Genomic DNA, 19,972 nt, shown 5'->3' on the forward strand with positions numbered 1-19,972 from the left:
CTCTCTCTCTCTCTCTCTCTCTCTCTCTCTCTCTCTCTCTCTCTCTCCCTCCCTGTCTCTGTGTCTCTCTCCTTTCTTTCTGTACCAGGAATTGAACCGAAGACTTTACACTTGTGCTACTGAGCTATATCCCCAGCCCGAGTTCTTTATATTTTAGATATTACTCCTCTGTCTCAGTAGTAACTGGCAAAATTTTTTCCCCATCCTGTAGGTTGTCTGTTCACTGTAGTAAGTGATTCCCTTGCTGTGCAGAGCTTTTCAGTTTGGTGTAATCCTATTTGTTGATTCTTGCTGTTACTTCTTGGACAATTACACTTCTTTTTAGAAAATACTTTCGTACACCTATAGCTTCAAGTGTTTTACCTATTTTATATTCCAGGGGATTCAGTGTTTCTATTTAGATCTTTGATCCATTTTGATTTTAATTTAGTACTCAGTAAAAGGTATGTCCAGTTTCAATCTTCTACAAACAGTTATCCAGTTTTCCCAGCACTGCTTGTTGAAAAGGGTATCTTTCCTGAGCAATATAGCAGGATATAAGAGCAGTACACAAATGTCATTAGCGTTTGAGTATTCCAATAATAAACTTGAGAAAGAAATCATGAAAACAGTATCATTCACAGTAACATCAAGAAAAATGAAATACCTAGGAATTAACCTAACCAACGAATTGAAGGACCCTTACAAAGAAAAGTATAGTACTCTGAAAAAGGAGACTGAAGAGGACATCAGAAAATGGACAGATGTCTCCTGCTCCTGGATAGGTGAAAAAATACCATCAAAATGGCTATACTGCCAAAACTGGTATGCAGATTCAATGCAGTCTCAATCAAAGTGCCGAAAACGTAATTTGCAGATCTAGAGAAAACAGTCCTAAGATTCATATGGAAGCAGAAAAGCATTTTTGGACATCAAGAGCAAAACAGGAGGCATTGCAATACCTGACTTCAAGCTATGCTGCAAAGCAATAGTGATAAAAACAGCATGATACTGGAATAAAAATAGATATGTGGGTCAGTGGAACAGAACAGAGGATACGGAAACTTCCCTAGACACATCATTCAGCTATTTGATCTTTGACAAAGAGATCCAAAGTTTGCATTGGAGGGAAGATAGTATTTGTTGGATTTTGATAACTGATGTAACTTCGTTACTCATTATCGATCATTCAGATTTTCTCTTTTTTCGCGACTTTGTCTTAATAGGTTGTATGTGTCCAGGAATTTATTCATTTCTTTTAGAGTTTTGAATTTATTGGCATATAATTCCTCATAATAGACTCAGTATTCTTTACTTTTCTATGGTGTCAATTGTAAATCTCCTATTCCACATTAGATTTTGTGTGAATTCTATTTTTTCCCAGTTCTGGCTATAGATTTGTCAGTGTTACTTATATTTCAAAGAACCAACTTCTAGTTTCATTGATCTATTGTTTTTCTTGTTCTGTTTCATGTATTTCTAATTGGATCTTTATTTTTTTCTTTCATTTTACTGACTTTGGGTTTAGTTTGTTCTCCAGTTTTAGTTCTTAAAGTGTAACTTAAGGGTGTTTGAGATCTCTTTCTTTTTGATGAAGCCATTTGTTCCTCTAAACTTCCCTCTTAGAGCTGCTTTCCTACATCCCATAAGTTTTGGTATCATCTCAAGTGTATTCTTAGGTTTCTTCTTTATTTTTTTTTGACCTGTTAAATTCCACACATTTTAGACTTTCTGAATTTCCTTCATTTACAATTTTGTAACATTGTGATTAGAAAGATACTTGATTTGAATTTAGTCTTGTTAAATTTGTTAAAACTTGATTTGTGGCCTAACCTGTGTTCTATTCTACAGAATGTTTCGTGTGAGCTTAAAAGAATGTATCAACTGCTACTGGATAGAATAATCCATTTTTGTCTATTAAGTTCATTTGTTCTAAAGAGTAGTGGCCTCATTGATTATCTGTCAGGATGATCTCTTCATTGTTGAAAGTGGGGTATAAAAGTTCGTTGTCGTTACATTTTAGTCTATCTGTTGCTTCTAAACAACTATCTGTTTTTATATATTTAGGTTCTGTAATGTTTGACACACATCAATTGTTATAATTTGATCCATTTATCATTATATAGTAACTTTGTCTTATTTTACGATATTTGACCTGAAGTCTATTTTGTCTGATTTAAATATAGCTATTCCTGGCTTTCTTTTGATTTTTATTTGCATGGATCATCTTTTTACATTCATTTGCTTTCCAGGTACAGGTGTCCTTAAAGGTGAAATGAATCTCTTGTGGGAAACATATCATTAGGTCTTGTTTTAAGTCCATTTAGCCTGTCTGTGTCTTTGGTGGCAGTGTTTAATACATTTACCTTTTATAATTAAGTTTACTATTCTCATTTTTGAAATTTTTCATTTTTTAAAGAAAGAGCCTTTGTTTTTCTTCTGCACTCGTTTATACCTACTTTCTGTAGTGATGTTTTGATTCCTTATTTTTATGTTTTGTGTGTGCGTCATCGATTTTTACTTTGCAGTATCATAGATTTTTGCCTTGTGGTTACTATGCAGCTTATATAAGATATCTTATACAGAACTATTTTAAGCTGATATCAGCTGAATTTTGGTCACATAAAATAACTATACTTTCAACCTCAGTTTATGTTTTGATGTCACAATTTATACCTTTTTATATTATATAGCTAGCCCTTAATAAATTACTGCAGCTATTAATATTTTTAATAGTTTTGTCTTTTAACCTTCATACTAAAGATGTATGATTTACATACCATCATTACAGTGGAATATTTTAACTGTGTGCTCACTTTTACCAGTGAGACTTACTTTTATATGTTTTTACCTTTTTATTTCTTTGATAGAATATAGTTGGATTTTGCTGCATCCCTCGCATCTCACAGATGCTGCCTTTTAATTGTTATATTTAGGCAGACTGCATTTAATTTAATTGTCAGTATGTTTGAGTTTAACCATGAGTTTTTGATTTTTGCCCTCTAATTTTCTTACCCATCTTTCTCCCTAACTGCTTTGGTATTTTTTGAATATTTTAAATAATATCACTTTTCTATGTTATCAACACCTTTATTTTAATTGTTGATGCATTTAAATTTAGGTCTAGTATTTTATTATTCATTTTATCTGTGCTCACTTTATTTTTCATTCCTCTGTTTCCTTTTTCCTATTTTCTTTTGAGTTATTTGAATTTTTTTATCATTAATTTTAATCTTATCTGATGTGATTTTGTCTATTATGTCTTTGTAAGTTTTTAAAAAGTGATTGCTCTGTGGATTTGAACATACATATTTGAATTTTTAGCATCAATATTTTGCTACATGGATTAGAACGTAGAAAACTTACCACATTATACCCTCTCTGTATATGCTATAGTTTCTTACCTATTACATCCACATTTTTATGGAAATACCATAGACCTTGTTATTATTTTTATATTTAAATAACAGAATATATTTTAAAGAAAAAGAAGGGAAGAATAGATATTCTGTTTACTCAGGTATTACATTATCATTTCTATAATTTTTTTTGCATTTCCCTTTAAAAGCATACGTGGTTCCCTTTTGCCATAGCCTGTTTCCTCGCCTAACCTTTGATAACCTGTACTCCACTTCTTTGATTTTGTCATTATAAGAATGTTATAAATGGACTGTTTACATTTAAGGTACTTTTGATCTGATAGTATTTTTATTTTATTATTTGTTTTCTGTTTACATTTCTCATGCCTTTATTTCTCTTTATTTGCCTGCTTCCTGGGAGTTATGTGGATAATTTTTAGGATTCCATCTTGATGTATTTACAGTGTTCTTGAGAGTATCTTATTATATAGCTTTCCTATTAGTTCCTGTGGGTATTTTATCACCTCAGAGAAATGTGAAAACTTTCCTATCATGTATATTTCTTCGCCTTTCTTACTTTTACGTATCATTGTCTTGAACATCATTTGGTGTTGCCATTTTTGTTTCCATTGTCAATAGTCTTTCCCCTTTAATTACTGAAGGATATTTTCAATAAAGGTAGATTTCATGTTTGAGTTTTCTTTTTAGCAATATTTGAAAAACACGCTGTTGCTTTTGCTTCTCCATGCTTTCAGATGTGAAATTTACAGTTACTAAAATTGGTATTAAGTCAGGTGTGGTCATGCCTGTAATCCTAGCATATTGAGATTGAGGCAGGAGGATTGCCATAAGTTTGGGGCCCACCTGGGCTATACAGCACGTTCAAGGTCAGCCAAACCGCATAGTGAGAGACTTTCTCAAAAAGCCAACAACAAAAAACTTGGTATTCTCCTAGAATGTGTCATTTTTTTTTTTTTTTTTTTCTGGCTGTTTTCAAGTTCTTTTTCCTTTGTGTTTAGTGTTTAGAACTTTAATTATGTTGTGTCTTGGCATCGATTTCTTTGGGTTTATCCTGTTTGGGATTTGCTCAGTTTCTTGAATTTCATAGATTTAGGTCTTTTACAAAATTTGGATGTTTTCAGCTAACATTTCTTAAATTCTGTTAGCTCCATTTCTTTTATTTTTCCTAGGCTTCTGGTGATATGAATGTTGGATCATTTGTTATTGACTCAAGGGTCCCTGAGACTCTGTTGATTTGTTTTTCAGTCTGTTTTCTCTTTTTCAGATTTTATTGATCTATCAGAAGTTTTATTGATCTTTCCTCAAGTTTAGAACTATCCGTTGTTATCTTCATTCTACTTTTGACCCAGTCCAGTTAGATTTTGTTATTGTGATTTTCCTTTTTTAAAATCTTGTATGTTTTGGTTTTAGATTTTTGCTGTTTTAAGGGAACTTGCAATTGCTTGTTGGAATATTTTTATAATGCCTACATTAATATTCTTGTTAGATAATTTTAATATCTATCTCAGTGCTGGTATTACTTGATTGTCCTTTCTTATTCAAGATGTGATTTTCCTGTTCTTAGCATGACAAGGAATTTTTTATTATATCTTGATATTTTGAAGTTTATATTGAGAGTCACTGGGTCCTATTTAAAATATTTTATTTAGCAGGTAGTCACAGAGTTTGGGTTTAGCATTTAGGTTGTATAGTAGGATTCCCCTTTTTAAAGTTCAGCCTGGTAGGGAAGTGTTGTCTGCTTCCTGTAGGTAGTGTTTAGTGGGTCACTCTGCTATCACTGTTAGGATTATCTAGTATTGTCCATTGAACTTCTATTCCACCCAGGGGAAGAATAACCCTACCTTTTGCTATAGGTTGGGGTAGGGAAATGAAAAATAGCTTTCTTCTGTTGGAGGAAGTCATGAGGTACTCAGCCCGGAGCTCCCTGAGTCACTAGCCAGTCTGCCTCCCTCAACCTTTCAGAAATCTCCTTTGATTGTCTCTTGTACAATTTATAGGGGTCTACTGGGAGGAAGAAGAGGCAATCAATCTCTACTATATCGACTGTTCAGCTTTTTGATGTTTTAAACTTTTGATGTATTACTTAAATTTTCTAACTTCCTCAGCTTAAAAAAGTCATTCATCCCTCAAAGTGTTATTATTGGATGAGACAGTGAGGCAGTCTCTGCATAGCATATGCTGTATTGGATGATACTATTAAAGTTGTTTAAGGGGCTGGGGATTTAGCTCAGCGGCAAAGCGCCTACCTGGCAAGCGCAAGGTTGTGAGTTCGGTTTCCGGTACCGGAGAAAAACCAAAATAAATAAATAAATAAATAAAGTTGTTTATTACATCCCTTTTTTTAAGAGCAAATTCAGAACCTGAATAGAATTATTAAAATAAGTACTTGTTGTCAGCACAGTGAAATACAATGAAATGTAGCTGTTAAAAAGCTAAAAGCTGTTAAGAAATGGGCTGTGGAATGATTCCCCAAAATATTTTAGTGAAAATAGCTACAAAATAGTATTTGGGGGTCCATACATGTGATATACGTATACATATATATATTTTTAATATACAGTATATTTGTATATATATATTCTATAATACTCAGAACTGTAACTTGAAAATGTTCTCAACATAACAGATTGCAGTAAATACCTCTAGATAATGGGCTTGTATGAAGTAACTTACTTTTACAGTCTTTTTTTTTTTTGGTTTTTTTTTTTGGTTTTTCTCCGGTACCAGGAACCGAACTCACGACCTTGTGCTTGCCAGGCAGGCGCTTTTGCCGCTGAGCTAAATCCCTAGCCCCACTTTTACAGTCTTTTAAAAAATATTTCTGTTAAGCATGTTTATCTTCCTTGTTATAAAGAGAATGAGTAAAATATATAAAATCTTTACCTTTAGTAAGCAACTAAACAACATTAATCACATTTTTGAAAAACACAGTTGGTTTTAATAACTCCTTTTTGATGCTGCTACTTTTTTGACCATTTTAGAACCACTCTCTTCACTACCTCAGAATTTTGCAAATGTGAACAGTTTTTAATCCATTTTCATTTTGTATTAGTTGATTTGGATATTTTTGATGAGCTGTATGGGAAGCTAGAGTTTCAGTGACAACTTAGAGGAAAGACAGGTATGAACTGGTCCATATTTAAGGACTAATAACAGATTTCTACAGAGTTGCTGTTTATTTCCTAAATTTTCTTAGACCAAGAAATTGCTTGCTTTTTTTCTGCATATTCTTAAAATTATACATTGCATCTGGTTAGTCCTCTCAGTGAATCTGCAGTAGGAAATAAGAACCTCTTCTGGATATAGCCAGCAGAATGGAATTTAATACAGGGAATTAATTACAAAAATGTTAAAGTTTCAGAGACAAAAGAGAAAAGAGCATCCAATAATCAAGAAGCTACTACTAGCCACGGTAGAGCCTATGATCACACTTGCTCCTAAGCTACTGAAGATGCCGTTTCTCCTAGTGAGCAGCACCTACCCTTGCTCAATGATAAAAAGTCACCACTGCCATGCCATATTAGTTACCTCTTTCTTCCAATTTGTAGAGATAAAAGTAGAATATATTTCTGCTTCTTGTCTACTAATTTCTTTTTTTGTTTTTTAATTTTAAAGAGCCCCGCCCAAAAATTTCAAAACAAGATAATAGGAGGGTAACAATAGTTAATACATTACGTATTGTTATCTTTAAATTAGTTGCTCAGAGTATAAGATATCTGCATTTAATTCTCCAAACAATATTAGCACAAAACTTTCTTTTCAGTAAACTAAGAGAAATTGGTAGTATAACTATTGTCTATCATATATATATAACTATCATATATATATGTGTGTGTATATATATATATATATATATATATACACCTTTCTTTTCTCCATTCCTCCATCCCAGTTTCTCATTTCTCTTTACTTTTGAATAGTTTCTTCCCACTTTACAATGTCTGTTATACATTTTGGATCTTACTCTTTCAACTTCTCACACTAGGGAGACAATACAGTGTTTACACATGTGCATCTGGTTTATTTCACTTATGGGTATGGTCTCAAGTTGCATCCATTTACCCATAAAAGTCTCCAGTTTATTCTTCTTTATGGCTGAGTAGTACTACATTTCATAAAAAGATCACATATATTTTCTCCATTTCTCAGTTGATGAACATTTGGATTATTTCCAAGATCTAGCCATTACAAATGGTGTTGCTAAAAACACAGGTGCACACATATCGCTATGGTATGATGTTTTTAATTCCTCTGGGAAGATAGCCAGAAGGAGAATAGTTGGGTTGAATGGAACCTCTAATCCTAGTTTTTTGAGGACTCTCCACACTGATTTCCACAGTGGCTGCACCAGTCTACACTCCCAACAGTGGAGAAGGGTTCGTTTTTTCCACACAGCCCCTCTAGCATTTGTTGTTGGTTGATTTCTTGATGATAGCCATTCTTTCTGGGGTGAGATGGAATCTCAGTGTTGTTTTAATTTGCAATTCTCCAATGATCAGTGATGTTGAAGATTTTTTCATATATTTCTTTGCTGCTTGTATTTCTTCATCCGAGAAGTGTTTATTGATCTCGGATGCCTGTTTTTGGACTGGGTCTTTTAAATTTGGGAACATCTGATTTTTTTTAGTTCTTTATATGTTCTTGATAGTAACCCTTTGTCTGAGGAACAGCTGGCAAACATTTTTTCCCACATTGTGGGTTGTACCTTAACTCTTTTGGTAGTTACTCCTGCTGTTCAAATGTTTTTCATAAGATGAGATCCCAGTTGTTGATTCTTTTGATAGTTGCTCTGTGATAGGAATTTTATTCATAAAATATTTGCCTACACCAGCATCTTCAAGAGTTTTATCTATTCTGTATTTCCGCAGATTTAATGTTTCTGTTTTAATACTTAGATTTTTGATCCATTTCAAATTTAGTTTAGTGCATAGTGATAGATATGGGTCCAATTTTAATCTTTAACATGTGCAGAGCCAGTTTTTCCAGTACCATTTATTAAAGAGGCTTTCTTCTAGTGAAGGTGTTTGGCACTTCTGTTAAAGATAAGGTGGCTGAGTATGTCCAGAGTTGTTTCTGCAACTTCTAATCAGTTCCATTGTTCTTTGAGTATGTTTTGGTTTTTTTTGCAAGTACCACAGTTTTTTTTTTTTTTTTAAATCTCAGTAGCTTTATAGTATAAGTTCAAGACAGAGATTGTGATGCCCCCGTCTTGCTTTTGTTGCCCAGGATTGCCTTTGCTATTCTAGGTCTTCTCTGGTTCCAAATGAATTTTAGGATTGCTTTCTCTAATTGTGTGAGATATGCTACTATAATTTTGATATGAATTGCATGAAATCTGCACAATAGTTTTGGAAGTATGGCCATGTTCTCCATTTTGGTTCTTTCTCCCCTATAGCAAGGGATATCTTTCCATTTTCTGATATCCTCTTCAATCTCCTTTTACAGAGTCCTGTAGTTTTCAATGTAGAGTTCTTTTACATCTTCTGTTAGACTGATTCCTGGGTATTTTATTTTTGGGGATGCTATTGTGAATGCATTGTTCCCCTAATTTCTCTTTCAGTGAGTTTGTTATTCATGTGCAGGAAGGCTATTGATTTTTGAGCATTGACTTTGTGTCCAGCTATGCTACTGAATTTGCTGATTATGTCTAGCAGGCTTTTAGTGGAGTTTTGGGGTGTTCTATGTAGAGTACCATGTCATCTGATAATAATGATAATTTAAGTTCCTTTTTTCCTATCATTATCCCTTTTATTTCTTTTTCTTATTACCCTGGTTAAATTTCCAAGACTATGTTAATAAGAGTGGAGAGAATGGATATCTTTCTCTTCCTGATTTTAGAGAGAAAGCTTTCAGTGTTGGTCATAGATGGCGTTTATCAGATTGAGATAAAGACCATCGGTTACAATTTTCTATAGTGTTTTCATCATAGTTGAGTGCTAGACTTTGTCAAAAGCTTTTTGTGCATCTGTTGAGATTACCATATGATTTTCATCCTTGGCTGTGTTAATATGGTATATTACATTTATTGGTTTATGTATGTTGAATGATCTCTGCATCCCTGGGATGAAATCCCACTTGGTTGTGGTAGATAATCTTCTTGATGATTTGTTGCATTATGTTTGCCAGTATCTTACTGAGAATTTTTGCATCTATGTCCATTAGGGGGATTAGACTGTAATTCTCTTTCTTAGTTGGATCCTTCTGAAGTTTTGGTATCAGGCTGATGTTTGCTTCCAGGATTGAATTTGGGAGTATTGCTTCCCTTTCAATTTCATTAAAGAGTGAGAAGTAGTGGTGTTAGGTATTTTCTAAATTTCTTGTAGAATATAGCAATTAATCTGTCAGGGCCTGGGCTTTCCTGTGTTGCTCGGTTTTTAATTACATCTTTGATTTCATTTGATTGATATTGTTTTACTTAGGATTTTTATATTCTTGATTCAGCTTTGGTAATTCATTTACATCTAGAAATCTGTCCATTTCTTCTGCATATTTCATCAGATTAAAGTACAAGTTTTTCAAAATAGGTATACAGAATCATCTGAAGTGCTACAGAGTCCATTGTAATTTCACCCTTATCATTCCTAATTGTGTGGATTTGAGTCTTTTCTTTCTTTTTTTGATAAGATTGGTGTCTTCCTTACTTTTTTCTCCTTGCTGAGACAAAATACCCAATGACCAAAATTAAGGAAGGAAAGGTTTATTTAGCCTACAGTTTGTGGAGGTTTCAGTCTATAATCAGCTGGCTCTATGGCAGGGTGGCAGGGCACAGGGGCAACACTTGAAGGTGGCACAAGACAGCAAAAGCAGCAAGAGCACAAAGGGGAGGAAAAGCAAGCCACTTTTCCCTCCTTATATTGTACATTGGCTGTTTGTCCATGCCCACACCATCTCCTTGCCCTCCTCTTTCACAAATTGAGGACATTCACAAAGTAAGGACCCTGGCCCTCTGCTGAATCACTTTAAAATTTAAAGTTGAAAGTTAAACTTTTAAACTTCTCAAATTGACCCAAAGAAGAACATCCTGGATCAGCAAGGGCTTGTCATTTTCACCCCAGGATGTAAAACTACTAACGTAATTAAGCTTTTAGAGTCCTCAAGTTGACACAGAGCATCAACCATAATAGTTGGATAATGTTTTGTCAATTTTATTTAATCTTTTAAAGAACCAAATCTTCAATTCATTGATTCTTTGTATATTTTTTTTAGTCTCCAATGCACTACTTTTGCTCTAATCAATAATTTCCACCCTCATTCAAGCTTTTGGCTCTGCCTGCTCTTCCTTTTTTACACTTGATCTTAGCCAAAAGGCCGAGAAGTGATTGCTCTTCCTTTTTTAGAAGTTTGAGGTTTGCCCTTAATTTGTTTGTTTGCACTTGCTCTTTTCTCCTAATATGGGTATTCACTGCTATAAATTTCCCTCTTAGGACTACTTCCATGGTGTCCCATAAGTTCCAGTACGTTGTATTATCATTATTTAATTGTAGAAACTCTCTAATTTCTTCTTTAATTTCATCTATGACCCATTGGTTGTTCAGGAAGGTGTTATTTAATTTCCATGTGTTTATGAAGTTCTTGTGTTTTTTTTTTTACCATTGTTTCCAATTTCATTGCACTATAGTCTGATAATATGCATGAGATAATTTCAATTTCTTTGCATTTACTTTAGCATGTTCTGTGAGCTAGTATGTGGTCTATTTTGAAGAATGCCCCATGTTCAGCTGAGAAGAGTGTGTATTCTGATTTTGTGGGGTGAAATACTGTGTAGACATCGACTAAGTCCATTTATTTCAGTTCTGATATTTTCATTGTTGACTTTTTTGTCTAACTGATGTCTTTTTGTGACAGTGGGATATTGAGATACCTCAAAACAATTATATTAGTGCTTTTTTGATTTTTTATGCCTGTTAATATTTGTTTTATATAGTTGGGTGCACTGGTATTTGTTGCATATGTATTTCTGATTGTTATCTCTTTCTCTTGGATTTTTCCCTTTACAAGGATATAGTGATTTTCTTTGTCTCTCTTAGGCAGTCTTCACTTGAAATTCACTTTGTTTGCAGATAGAATAGCTATTCCTGCTTTTTGCTGGGTTCCTGTCATATGGAGTGTTGTTTTCTATCCTTTGCTTTTGTCAGACGGGGGAGCTCTGGTCCTTACTTTGAGCATCACTTCTTAGCTCCAGTACAGATCCCTCAGCCTGATGGCACAGATCCTTTGTCCTGCTGGGGCAGACTTTCTAGCTTCCGCCACTGAACTTTGGGCTTTCTCAGTGTAAATCCTGGAAGAACACTTACTTGAGACATTGTCATGGGCTCTAGACCTCCAACTGGACTCATTGGGGCATTGCCATGGGCTCTAGAACTTCAACTTGACTTATTCAGGACAATGCCATGGGATCCAAGCCCATAGCTGGATTCTTTGGGTATCCAATATGTGGACAGAGCAGCACTCTTTTTCATTTGACTCTTTGGGTTAATATTATAAAATAATCCTATAAATTATGTATCCTGTATTAAATCCTTTCCTTGCAAACCCTGACTAAAACACTTTCTCTTCTTTTCCTAGAAGCTTGAAGTTCAACATCAGGTTGTTTATTTGAGCTTGCTCTGTTTCTCTGATATGTGAATTCAGTGTTGTAAGTTTCCCTCAGAGAAGTGCTTTCATTGCATTCCAATACGCTGTATTGGCATTATCATTTGATTGTAGAAACTGTCAAATTTCTTCTTTAATTTCCTCTTGAGCCCCTGGTTGTCAGGAGGAATTCTTTTTCCCCCCAGGGACAGGGTGCCACCTTGTTCCTCCTGCTTTGTTGAAATTTCTCTCTTCACTCTCTCTGTGGGCTTTAGTTCACGCTTCAGATCCTTCCTGGGTCCAGGGGACCCACTTCCCTCCTTCTTGTCTTCCTCACATTGCTACATTCCAGCATCTAGAGGGCAACTCTCAGAGAGGCTTTTCTCTGCTGCTTACTACTCTGCCAGCTTGGTGCTCTCTCCTAATTTCTTATTTGTACTCCCATTGGTAAAATTTAGCAGTAACACTGTGGTCAAGAGAATCTTGGAAGTTTATTTTTTACCACTAGCATAATGCTAAAAATTTTGTTTACTTAATTTTAGATTGTTAAGGACAGCAGTCATATCATTTTTTATCTTTGCAATATCAGTGACTAATTCAAAGTTGGTCATAGTGGTTCTCAGAATTATTTCTTAAATATTTTACTTGGGGTTATTTTTGAATACAGAAGTGTATGTAAGAATAGTTTCCCTTTTTATCTTGCACACACAAAATGTTGGATCTTCAGTATTTCAGAGTATAATTTCATTTATGGAAAGATCAGTGTTACTCAGCTTCAACTATAGCACCTGGCTCATTTTAAATAAATATTTTCTGATTAATTACTATTAAATACTCTGTATTTACTCTTAAAATGTGTCTCTGAAACTAATTTATTGGTAGTTTTGGTTATTTGTTGTTTATAATTTTAAATTCTACCTAATATTTATGATACACCTTCTCTTTTACAGCATCAAACACTTGGCTTGTTCCAGAAACTAAAGGAGCTATTGTACAAGGTGGATATGGCCATACAAGTGTGTATGATGAAATAACAAAGTCCATTTATGTTCATGGAGGCTATAAAGCATTACCAGGCAATAAATATGGATTGGTAGATGATCTTTATAAGTATGAAGTTAACACAAAGACTTGGTGAGTTAATTGATTAAAAGTATGATAAGGAGAAAACTTGATAAAGGTTTATTTTGTATTTGTATGGTAATCAGTTTTACTGAATATATTCATAGGAAAATTTTAGACTTTTTCTTTTTTTCATTTCAGCTAATGATATATGATCATGTAGCAGTGGCACCAAATGAAACATTTTCTCTTTAGTTGTCATTACTATAAATGACTTACTTTAAAATGATTTCTTATCCCATAGAAATTCTGATTCTTTGTACATTACTTATACTAATATGTGCTGATAGAATGTTCATTTTGATGGACAGTTTTTTAGATCAGTGAAACATTGAGCTTTTATTTCATCTGTCCTGGATTTGTTCTTATTTACACTAATTTAATTGATATTCATAAACTTAGAAGTGATTTCTTTAGTTTCAACATCTAAGTTCCTATGAAATACACACCTTGTTGTATTTGGGCGAATTTTCTTTTCCTGCTGTGAGCAGTGCTGTGTGGCACTGGTCTTCTGGTGCACATGTGCAATAATTCTTTCCTTAATATACTTAAGCGTGAAATTGCAGTGTCTGCATTGCTTTTCAGATCACTATGATAATTTCAACAGCAGGGTATGAGTATCTTTATATCATTGTATTTTCAGTAGTACACGATAACTATGAGGATTTTTACTATTGCTAACATGATAGGTGGGAATGGTATCTTACTGATATTTTAATATGCATTTTCCAAGTTATTGTTGAAGAGAAGCATATTTTTATGGGTGCATCTGCCATTATTTCTTGTTTAGTGAATTACCTATTTTTACTCATTATATTCGCTTTATGTTTTAAATATTATTCATTAGTCTTTCATTTAATGATTTTCCTTGATATATAAATTTTAAAATAGAATTCTTCTTGTACTCACCTTTGTAAAATTTGGGAAATGGCTTTTTTACTCATTTACCTTTATAAAATCTGGAAAATGTCTCTTTTTATTTTAAGACCATACACATTCTTTTAAATTTAGCATGAAGTTACTTTATGAATTTAAAGAACAGTATTCAACTAAATTGTGGATTTGCTCTATCCCCACTCACTTTCAAACATGTCCCTTAATTTCTACATTCTTTGGTGGGGGGAAAGTTAGAATTATAAGACTTGTATTTTGTGAAAAACAAAACAAAACAAAACAAAACAAAAAAAAAACAAATGAGAATTTTTTCAAACATGACAAGTAGTATTAAGCCACACACTGAAGAAGTTCCATGAGAACCAAGGGAAACGAGTAGAAAGAAGCTCATGTTTAGAGACATTGTGGTGCATCTGCTGAAATGATGAAGAGAAGAATTTAAAACAACTAAAGGGGAAAAAAGGCATGTTTGTCTGTTAGATTCTCAAGTGATTTATTAACTGAAAAAATGGACTCCAGAAGATGTTTTCAAATAGTTGAAAGAAGATAGTCACTAGTCTAAATTCTACATCAAATGAAATATCCTTTGAGAAGTAAGATAAAGACATTTTTATGCAAACAAGACCTGAGAGAATTTGATCACTGTAGGTATGGAATAAAGGAAATACTGAATGAAATAAATGTTACTAAAGTAGAAGAAAAATAATTCCTGATACTGGAATATATAGAAATGAGAGAGGATAAATCTGATAGATTATCACATGAAATATAATATAAATAGAGGCTTGATTATGCACAAATTTTAAAGCATGAAAATAATCGTATATAAGTTACAAAGAGAGATAAATTAGTGTTAAAATACCAAAATACTTATATTATTTGAGAATTAATAAAATTAATATTATACATTAATTATTAAGTATTTGTGTTGCAATCATTATACAACAACCAAACATTATATATCTAATCAGATGGTGGGAAAATCAGAATTATAAATAGTACCTGTCTTGGTTACCTTTCTCTCATCATTGAGACAAGATGCCTCACGCCCAAACTTAAGGAAGGAAAGGTTTATTTAGTTTGCAGTTTGTGCAGGTTTCAGTCCATATTTGGCTGGCTTCAAGGCAGAGTGGCACATGACAGAGGGCAGCAGTTCATGGTGGCAGAAAACAGCAAAAGCAATAACAGCAAAAAGGGAGGAATGGCAGGAGAGAGCAAGCCTCTTTCCCTCCCTTATTTTGTATACAAGCCACCCACCCCAGGGCGGATGTAGCACTCACATTCATAATCCCTGCATTGGACCATGAATCAATCATAAACTCTAGAAGCCTGCCCCATGACTGCATGAGGCTCTAGTGGGGGACATCCAGACACAAACCATGATAATACTTAATAGATTTGCAAAAGGGAAAGAAAAACAAAGAAAAGTAATATAATAGGTATGGCAGGAATTGTAAAATGGTGTAAAATTCCAAATAGATCAATAATTATACTAAGTGTAAAGAAATATTCCAATTTTATGAAATGTAAGGGAACAAGTATTTAAATTAAAAGCCAAGGGTTTTTGAACTTGATGTAAAAAACAAATCTAACCATATATTTCTTAGAAAAGATATACCTTAAATAAAATATTTAGTCAAGTTAAAAGTAGAAGGATAAAAGGAAGCTATATTATGTAATCACTAAACTAAAGAAAGTTGTTGTAGCTGAATTAATATTACACAAGTAAGAGTTTAAACCAAGAGTCTCCCTGAACAATATATGTAACAATTATGAATTTATGTAGGCCTTACAGCAGTATGTTAAAATTAACAAAGTAAGAGCTGACAGAATTAAGCAGGACAGAGAAGAGTAGGACATTTTAAATCTAGCTTTATTGATTATTAATAGTACCAGAAGATCAAAAGCAGAAAAGATATAAAAGATTTTTTTCTTATTTAAAATGAGAGTTCAAAAACCTTATAGTTTTACCTTGTAACATTGTTTTAAGCACATATGGAACTTTTCCAAAATTTACTATATGCTAGGTTTAATTTAAGTCTTAACAAATTTAAAAGGATTGAAAACCTGCAAAATAACTGATCAACCTGAAATGAACAAAAAAGTAACTTTTTGGTGATTATATAAAAGTGATCAACACAAAGTCTTAAAATTAATAAATTTCTTTTGAGTAATGAGTCAAAGAATATATACTGAAAATTATAAGATATTTTGTACTGAATAATGACATCAAAATGTATATGATTTAGGTAAGAGGGTCAGAGGGACAAGAGCCTTGAATATATTTATTAGAAATATTTTAGGCTGGGGGTATGGCTCAGTGGTACAAGTGCCTGCCTGGCAAGCACAGTGTCCTGAGTTCGATTCCTGGTACCCCCCAAAAAAATAAAAATAAAAAAAACCCCAAAGAAATATTTTTTAGAATTCTGAAAATCACTAGTCTAATCTTTTTTTCTTTTTTTTTTTCTTTTTATTCATAAATGTTTACAGTACATAATGATTATATTCTTGTACTGGTACATGTTCTTAACACATTTTAATTTTTCTTCATCCCATTTTTCTCCTCTCCTTTCCTCTCTTGCCATCTCTTTGTCCCCTTTCCTTTTGCAAAAGGTCTATCTCCCTATTTCCTCTTACATTTTATTTTGCTCTTTATTTATAGTTTGAGTTTCTCATATAAGACAAATCATGTGATATTTAAGCCGTGTGTCTGATTTATTTCATTTAAAATTGTGTTCTTTAGGGGCTGAGGATTTAGCTCAGCTGCACAGCGCCTGCCTGGCAAGTGCAAGGTCGTGAGTTTGATTCCCGGTACCGGAAACAAACAAACAAACAAAAAAAATTGTGTTCTTAAGGTACATTAATTTTCTTATGAATGACTGAAGCTTGTGCTTCTTGGTGCCAGAGTAATACTCCATAGTGTATAAATAAACGTATTTTCTCTGTGTGTTCATCATTTGATGGACACACAGGGTGCTTCTAAGATTTAGCTATTAGGACTTGTACTCCTACAAATCTGGGTATGCATGTTTTGCTGTAATATGATACTTTTAACTCATTGGGGAAGACACCTAGAAGTGGAATAGATGGGTCAAATGCAATTTCTGGTTTTAGTTTTTTGAGGAATCCCCATGCTTATTTCCATAATGGTTATACTAGTTTACATTCCTACCAACAACGTAGCAGGGTTCCTTTTCCCCTGCTAGAACAGTAGTGTAATTTCAAAGAATGGGGAAAGCAAATACATATATGAAAAAAAGAGATGTGATATAAAAGCCCAAATTAATGAAGTAGAATGCTAACGTATGATAGAGTTCGTCCATAAAATCATCAAAAATCTACAAAAACGATGGTATATGAAGACTAAAAAAACAGACAAAATCATTCCTAAATAACCCATGTCAAGATTGAAAAAAGAATGTCACTACATATCATACAGACTTAAGTTAATAAGGACAAATGATAAGCAACTGTTAAGAAAATGTATTTGAAAAATTGTATGAATCATTGTAAATTTCTGGGAAAACAAAACTTTATGGAAATGACACATGGAAAAATAGGAAATTGAAATGATCTAATATCAGTGACATAGAATCTGTTATTATAATTCCCTTGTGTTAAAATGAGCAAATAAATAAATAAAATACACAAATAAATAAAAATAAAACAAAATGAAAAATTCCAGGCTCAGATTACCTCATGGGTAAATTTTTCTGGGTAATTACAAAACATTAAAAGAAAAAAGGTAAAGTTGATACAATCTTTTGGAAATGTTCAGTAAAATATTTGGAAAAATTTCAACATTTTCATGATAAAAAGTTATTGTGAATTAGAATCTAAGCAAATTATTTACATGGCAAAAGATAAAAAAGAACAGAAAAACTTAACTGCAATTATTACAGTGAAATGTTGAAAGCTTTCCTTTTAAGTTTCAGAATAATAGATCACTAATTTTATTCAAGATTATTTTGGAATTTCCAGCCAATGTAAGAAGGCATTTAATAAAATATGATATGATATAGTTGTATGTGGATAATAGGCTGCTACATAAAGATCAATACAAAATCAATCAACTGTAATTGTATATACCAGGAACAATGTAAAATCAGATAATTTACAAACAGTATAACTTACGTTGCCATCAGAACATCAACAACCTCTGGGTAAATCTGATGATGTGTATGAAGGATCTTCACAGAGGAAATTATATGCTCTTATTTTGTGAAATTGAAGAAGGCCTAAGTAAAGGACATGTTGTGATAACTGCTTGAAAGACTCAATATTGTAGAGATGTCTTTTCTACCCAAATTGACATAAAAGTTTAGTCCCAAGCAAAATTTTAGCAGATCTTTTTCTATTGGAAATTGACAGGCTGATTTTAAAATTTATATGAAAATATAAATGATCAACTATAGCTAAAACAAATTCTAAATGAACAAAGACTGGCGATTTCTCTAGCAGGTTGCATGACTTACAAAGCTGCAATAGTAATTAAGAGTTTGTTCCAAGATAGGGAAATAAGCAAATGTAGAAAATAGGAATTCCACAGAGAGACATATACATTGTGGACCCTAGATGTACGATAAAGTTGGCACAATTGAACAGTTTTTTCAGTAATTTTTTCTGGGCCAATTGGATGTATAACTGGAAAAAGCACATTTGAGCCCTACCTCACATCAGACACTGAGTTTCAGATCAGTTATCAGTGTTAATGTGGAAGGTAAAATGGCAAATATTCTAGAAGATTACAGATGCAAGTGTCTTTTCCATGGGTAAATAAAGATTTTTAAGAATAGAACTTAAGTTGTAAAAATGATAGGCTTCATTATTTAATTCTAAAAATACCAGTAACAAGGTGGAAAGCAGGCTGAAGTAAGGGGACCAAAGCCAACTAAGGACTCTCATTTTGAAAATACAGAGAGGTACTAAAAATCAGTAAAAAAATGTTAGACAACTCAATAAAGAAATGAACAAGAGACATGAACAAGTATGTCACTAAAAGGATATCCATGTGGTCAAAATATATTTTATAGAGTGCCCAACCTTACAAATTTACTGGCTAAAATAGAACTCTGTGTTTGCTTTGTCGTCTCATATTTGACATATGCTATTAGTGTATCCTAATTTGACATACTAAAATTGAATGACTTTTTAACGTATAGTTACCAAAATACTTTCTTACTGTTACTGTTGAGAAAGGATTGAGACATATAAGTTCAGGATATGACCAAAATCATCGCTGCTGACTTACTTCTTCACAGGTAGTTAGGTCTGGGTTTTTCACATTTAAAGAGTAAGAGAGAAGAGTATTTTTGATTTATAAGAGTTCTTATTTCTCAAAAATGATTTTTATATTGTCCATATGTTTTAATGATTGATATTTTATTTTGCTGGGCACTTCAACTTTGTTGTTAGGGTTTAAATGTTTGGACCATTTTAGTCTGAACTTAGCCTTATTAAATGAGACATCTTATAGCATATGTATGTGTGTGTATATATATAATGAATAACATAATGAATAATAGGAACACACAGCTTCATACCCCTCATATAGTAAGGAAGTACTGCAGCAGGGAAATTTATTAAAATGAACATAAAATGTTTATTTGCTTTGAGTGTTTTTGTTTTGAGTTTTTTGAGACAGAGTCCTGATATGTAGTTCAGGTTGGCCTTAAGCTCACTGTATAGCCCAGATTGGCCTTAAATTCACGGTGTTTCTCATGCCTCAGTCTTCTGAGTGCTGGAATTACAGACTTGTGCCACCACACCTGGCAAAAAGTTCATATAGACAAGAAAGATTGTTATACTTATAAATATCATGTTATATTTTTAGTTTTGGAATTCTGGAATGCCTACTTAAGTCAAATATTGATAATTTAAAGAAATACTTATCCACATAGCTTTAATTTTAAAGGTAATTTAAATGTGTGGAGTATGCTTTTCCTATTTTTCTTTTACAAGCTGAGAAATATTGCATATGGATAATACAGTATGTGGAAGCATACAAATATAGTGTCAGAGTCATA

The 19,972-nt window shown here is 33.0% G+C and overlaps 1 protein-coding gene across 1 annotated transcript in view; it reads left to right on the plus strand.

The window, feature by feature from the left end:
- Atrnl1 (attractin-like 1) overlaps window positions 1–19,972 on the plus strand; it is a gene marked incomplete at its 5' end in the record, with an annotated part of 750,654 nt that overhangs the window by 95,320 nt on the left and 635,362 nt on the right. Inside the window, 1 exon segment of the mRNA XM_013515898.1 lies at window positions 12,881–13,064. Within this exon segment, the coding sequence (XP_013371352.1) occupies window positions 12,881–13,064 (184 nt within the window).

The sequence above is a fragment of the Chinchilla lanigera genome, unplaced genomic scaffold (assembly GCF_000276665.1).
Source record: "Chinchilla lanigera isolate Chin_1 unplaced genomic scaffold, ChiLan1.0 scaffold00030, whole genome shotgun sequence".
NCBI classification, from domain to species: Eukaryota; Metazoa; Chordata; class Mammalia; order Rodentia; family Chinchillidae; genus Chinchilla; species Chinchilla lanigera.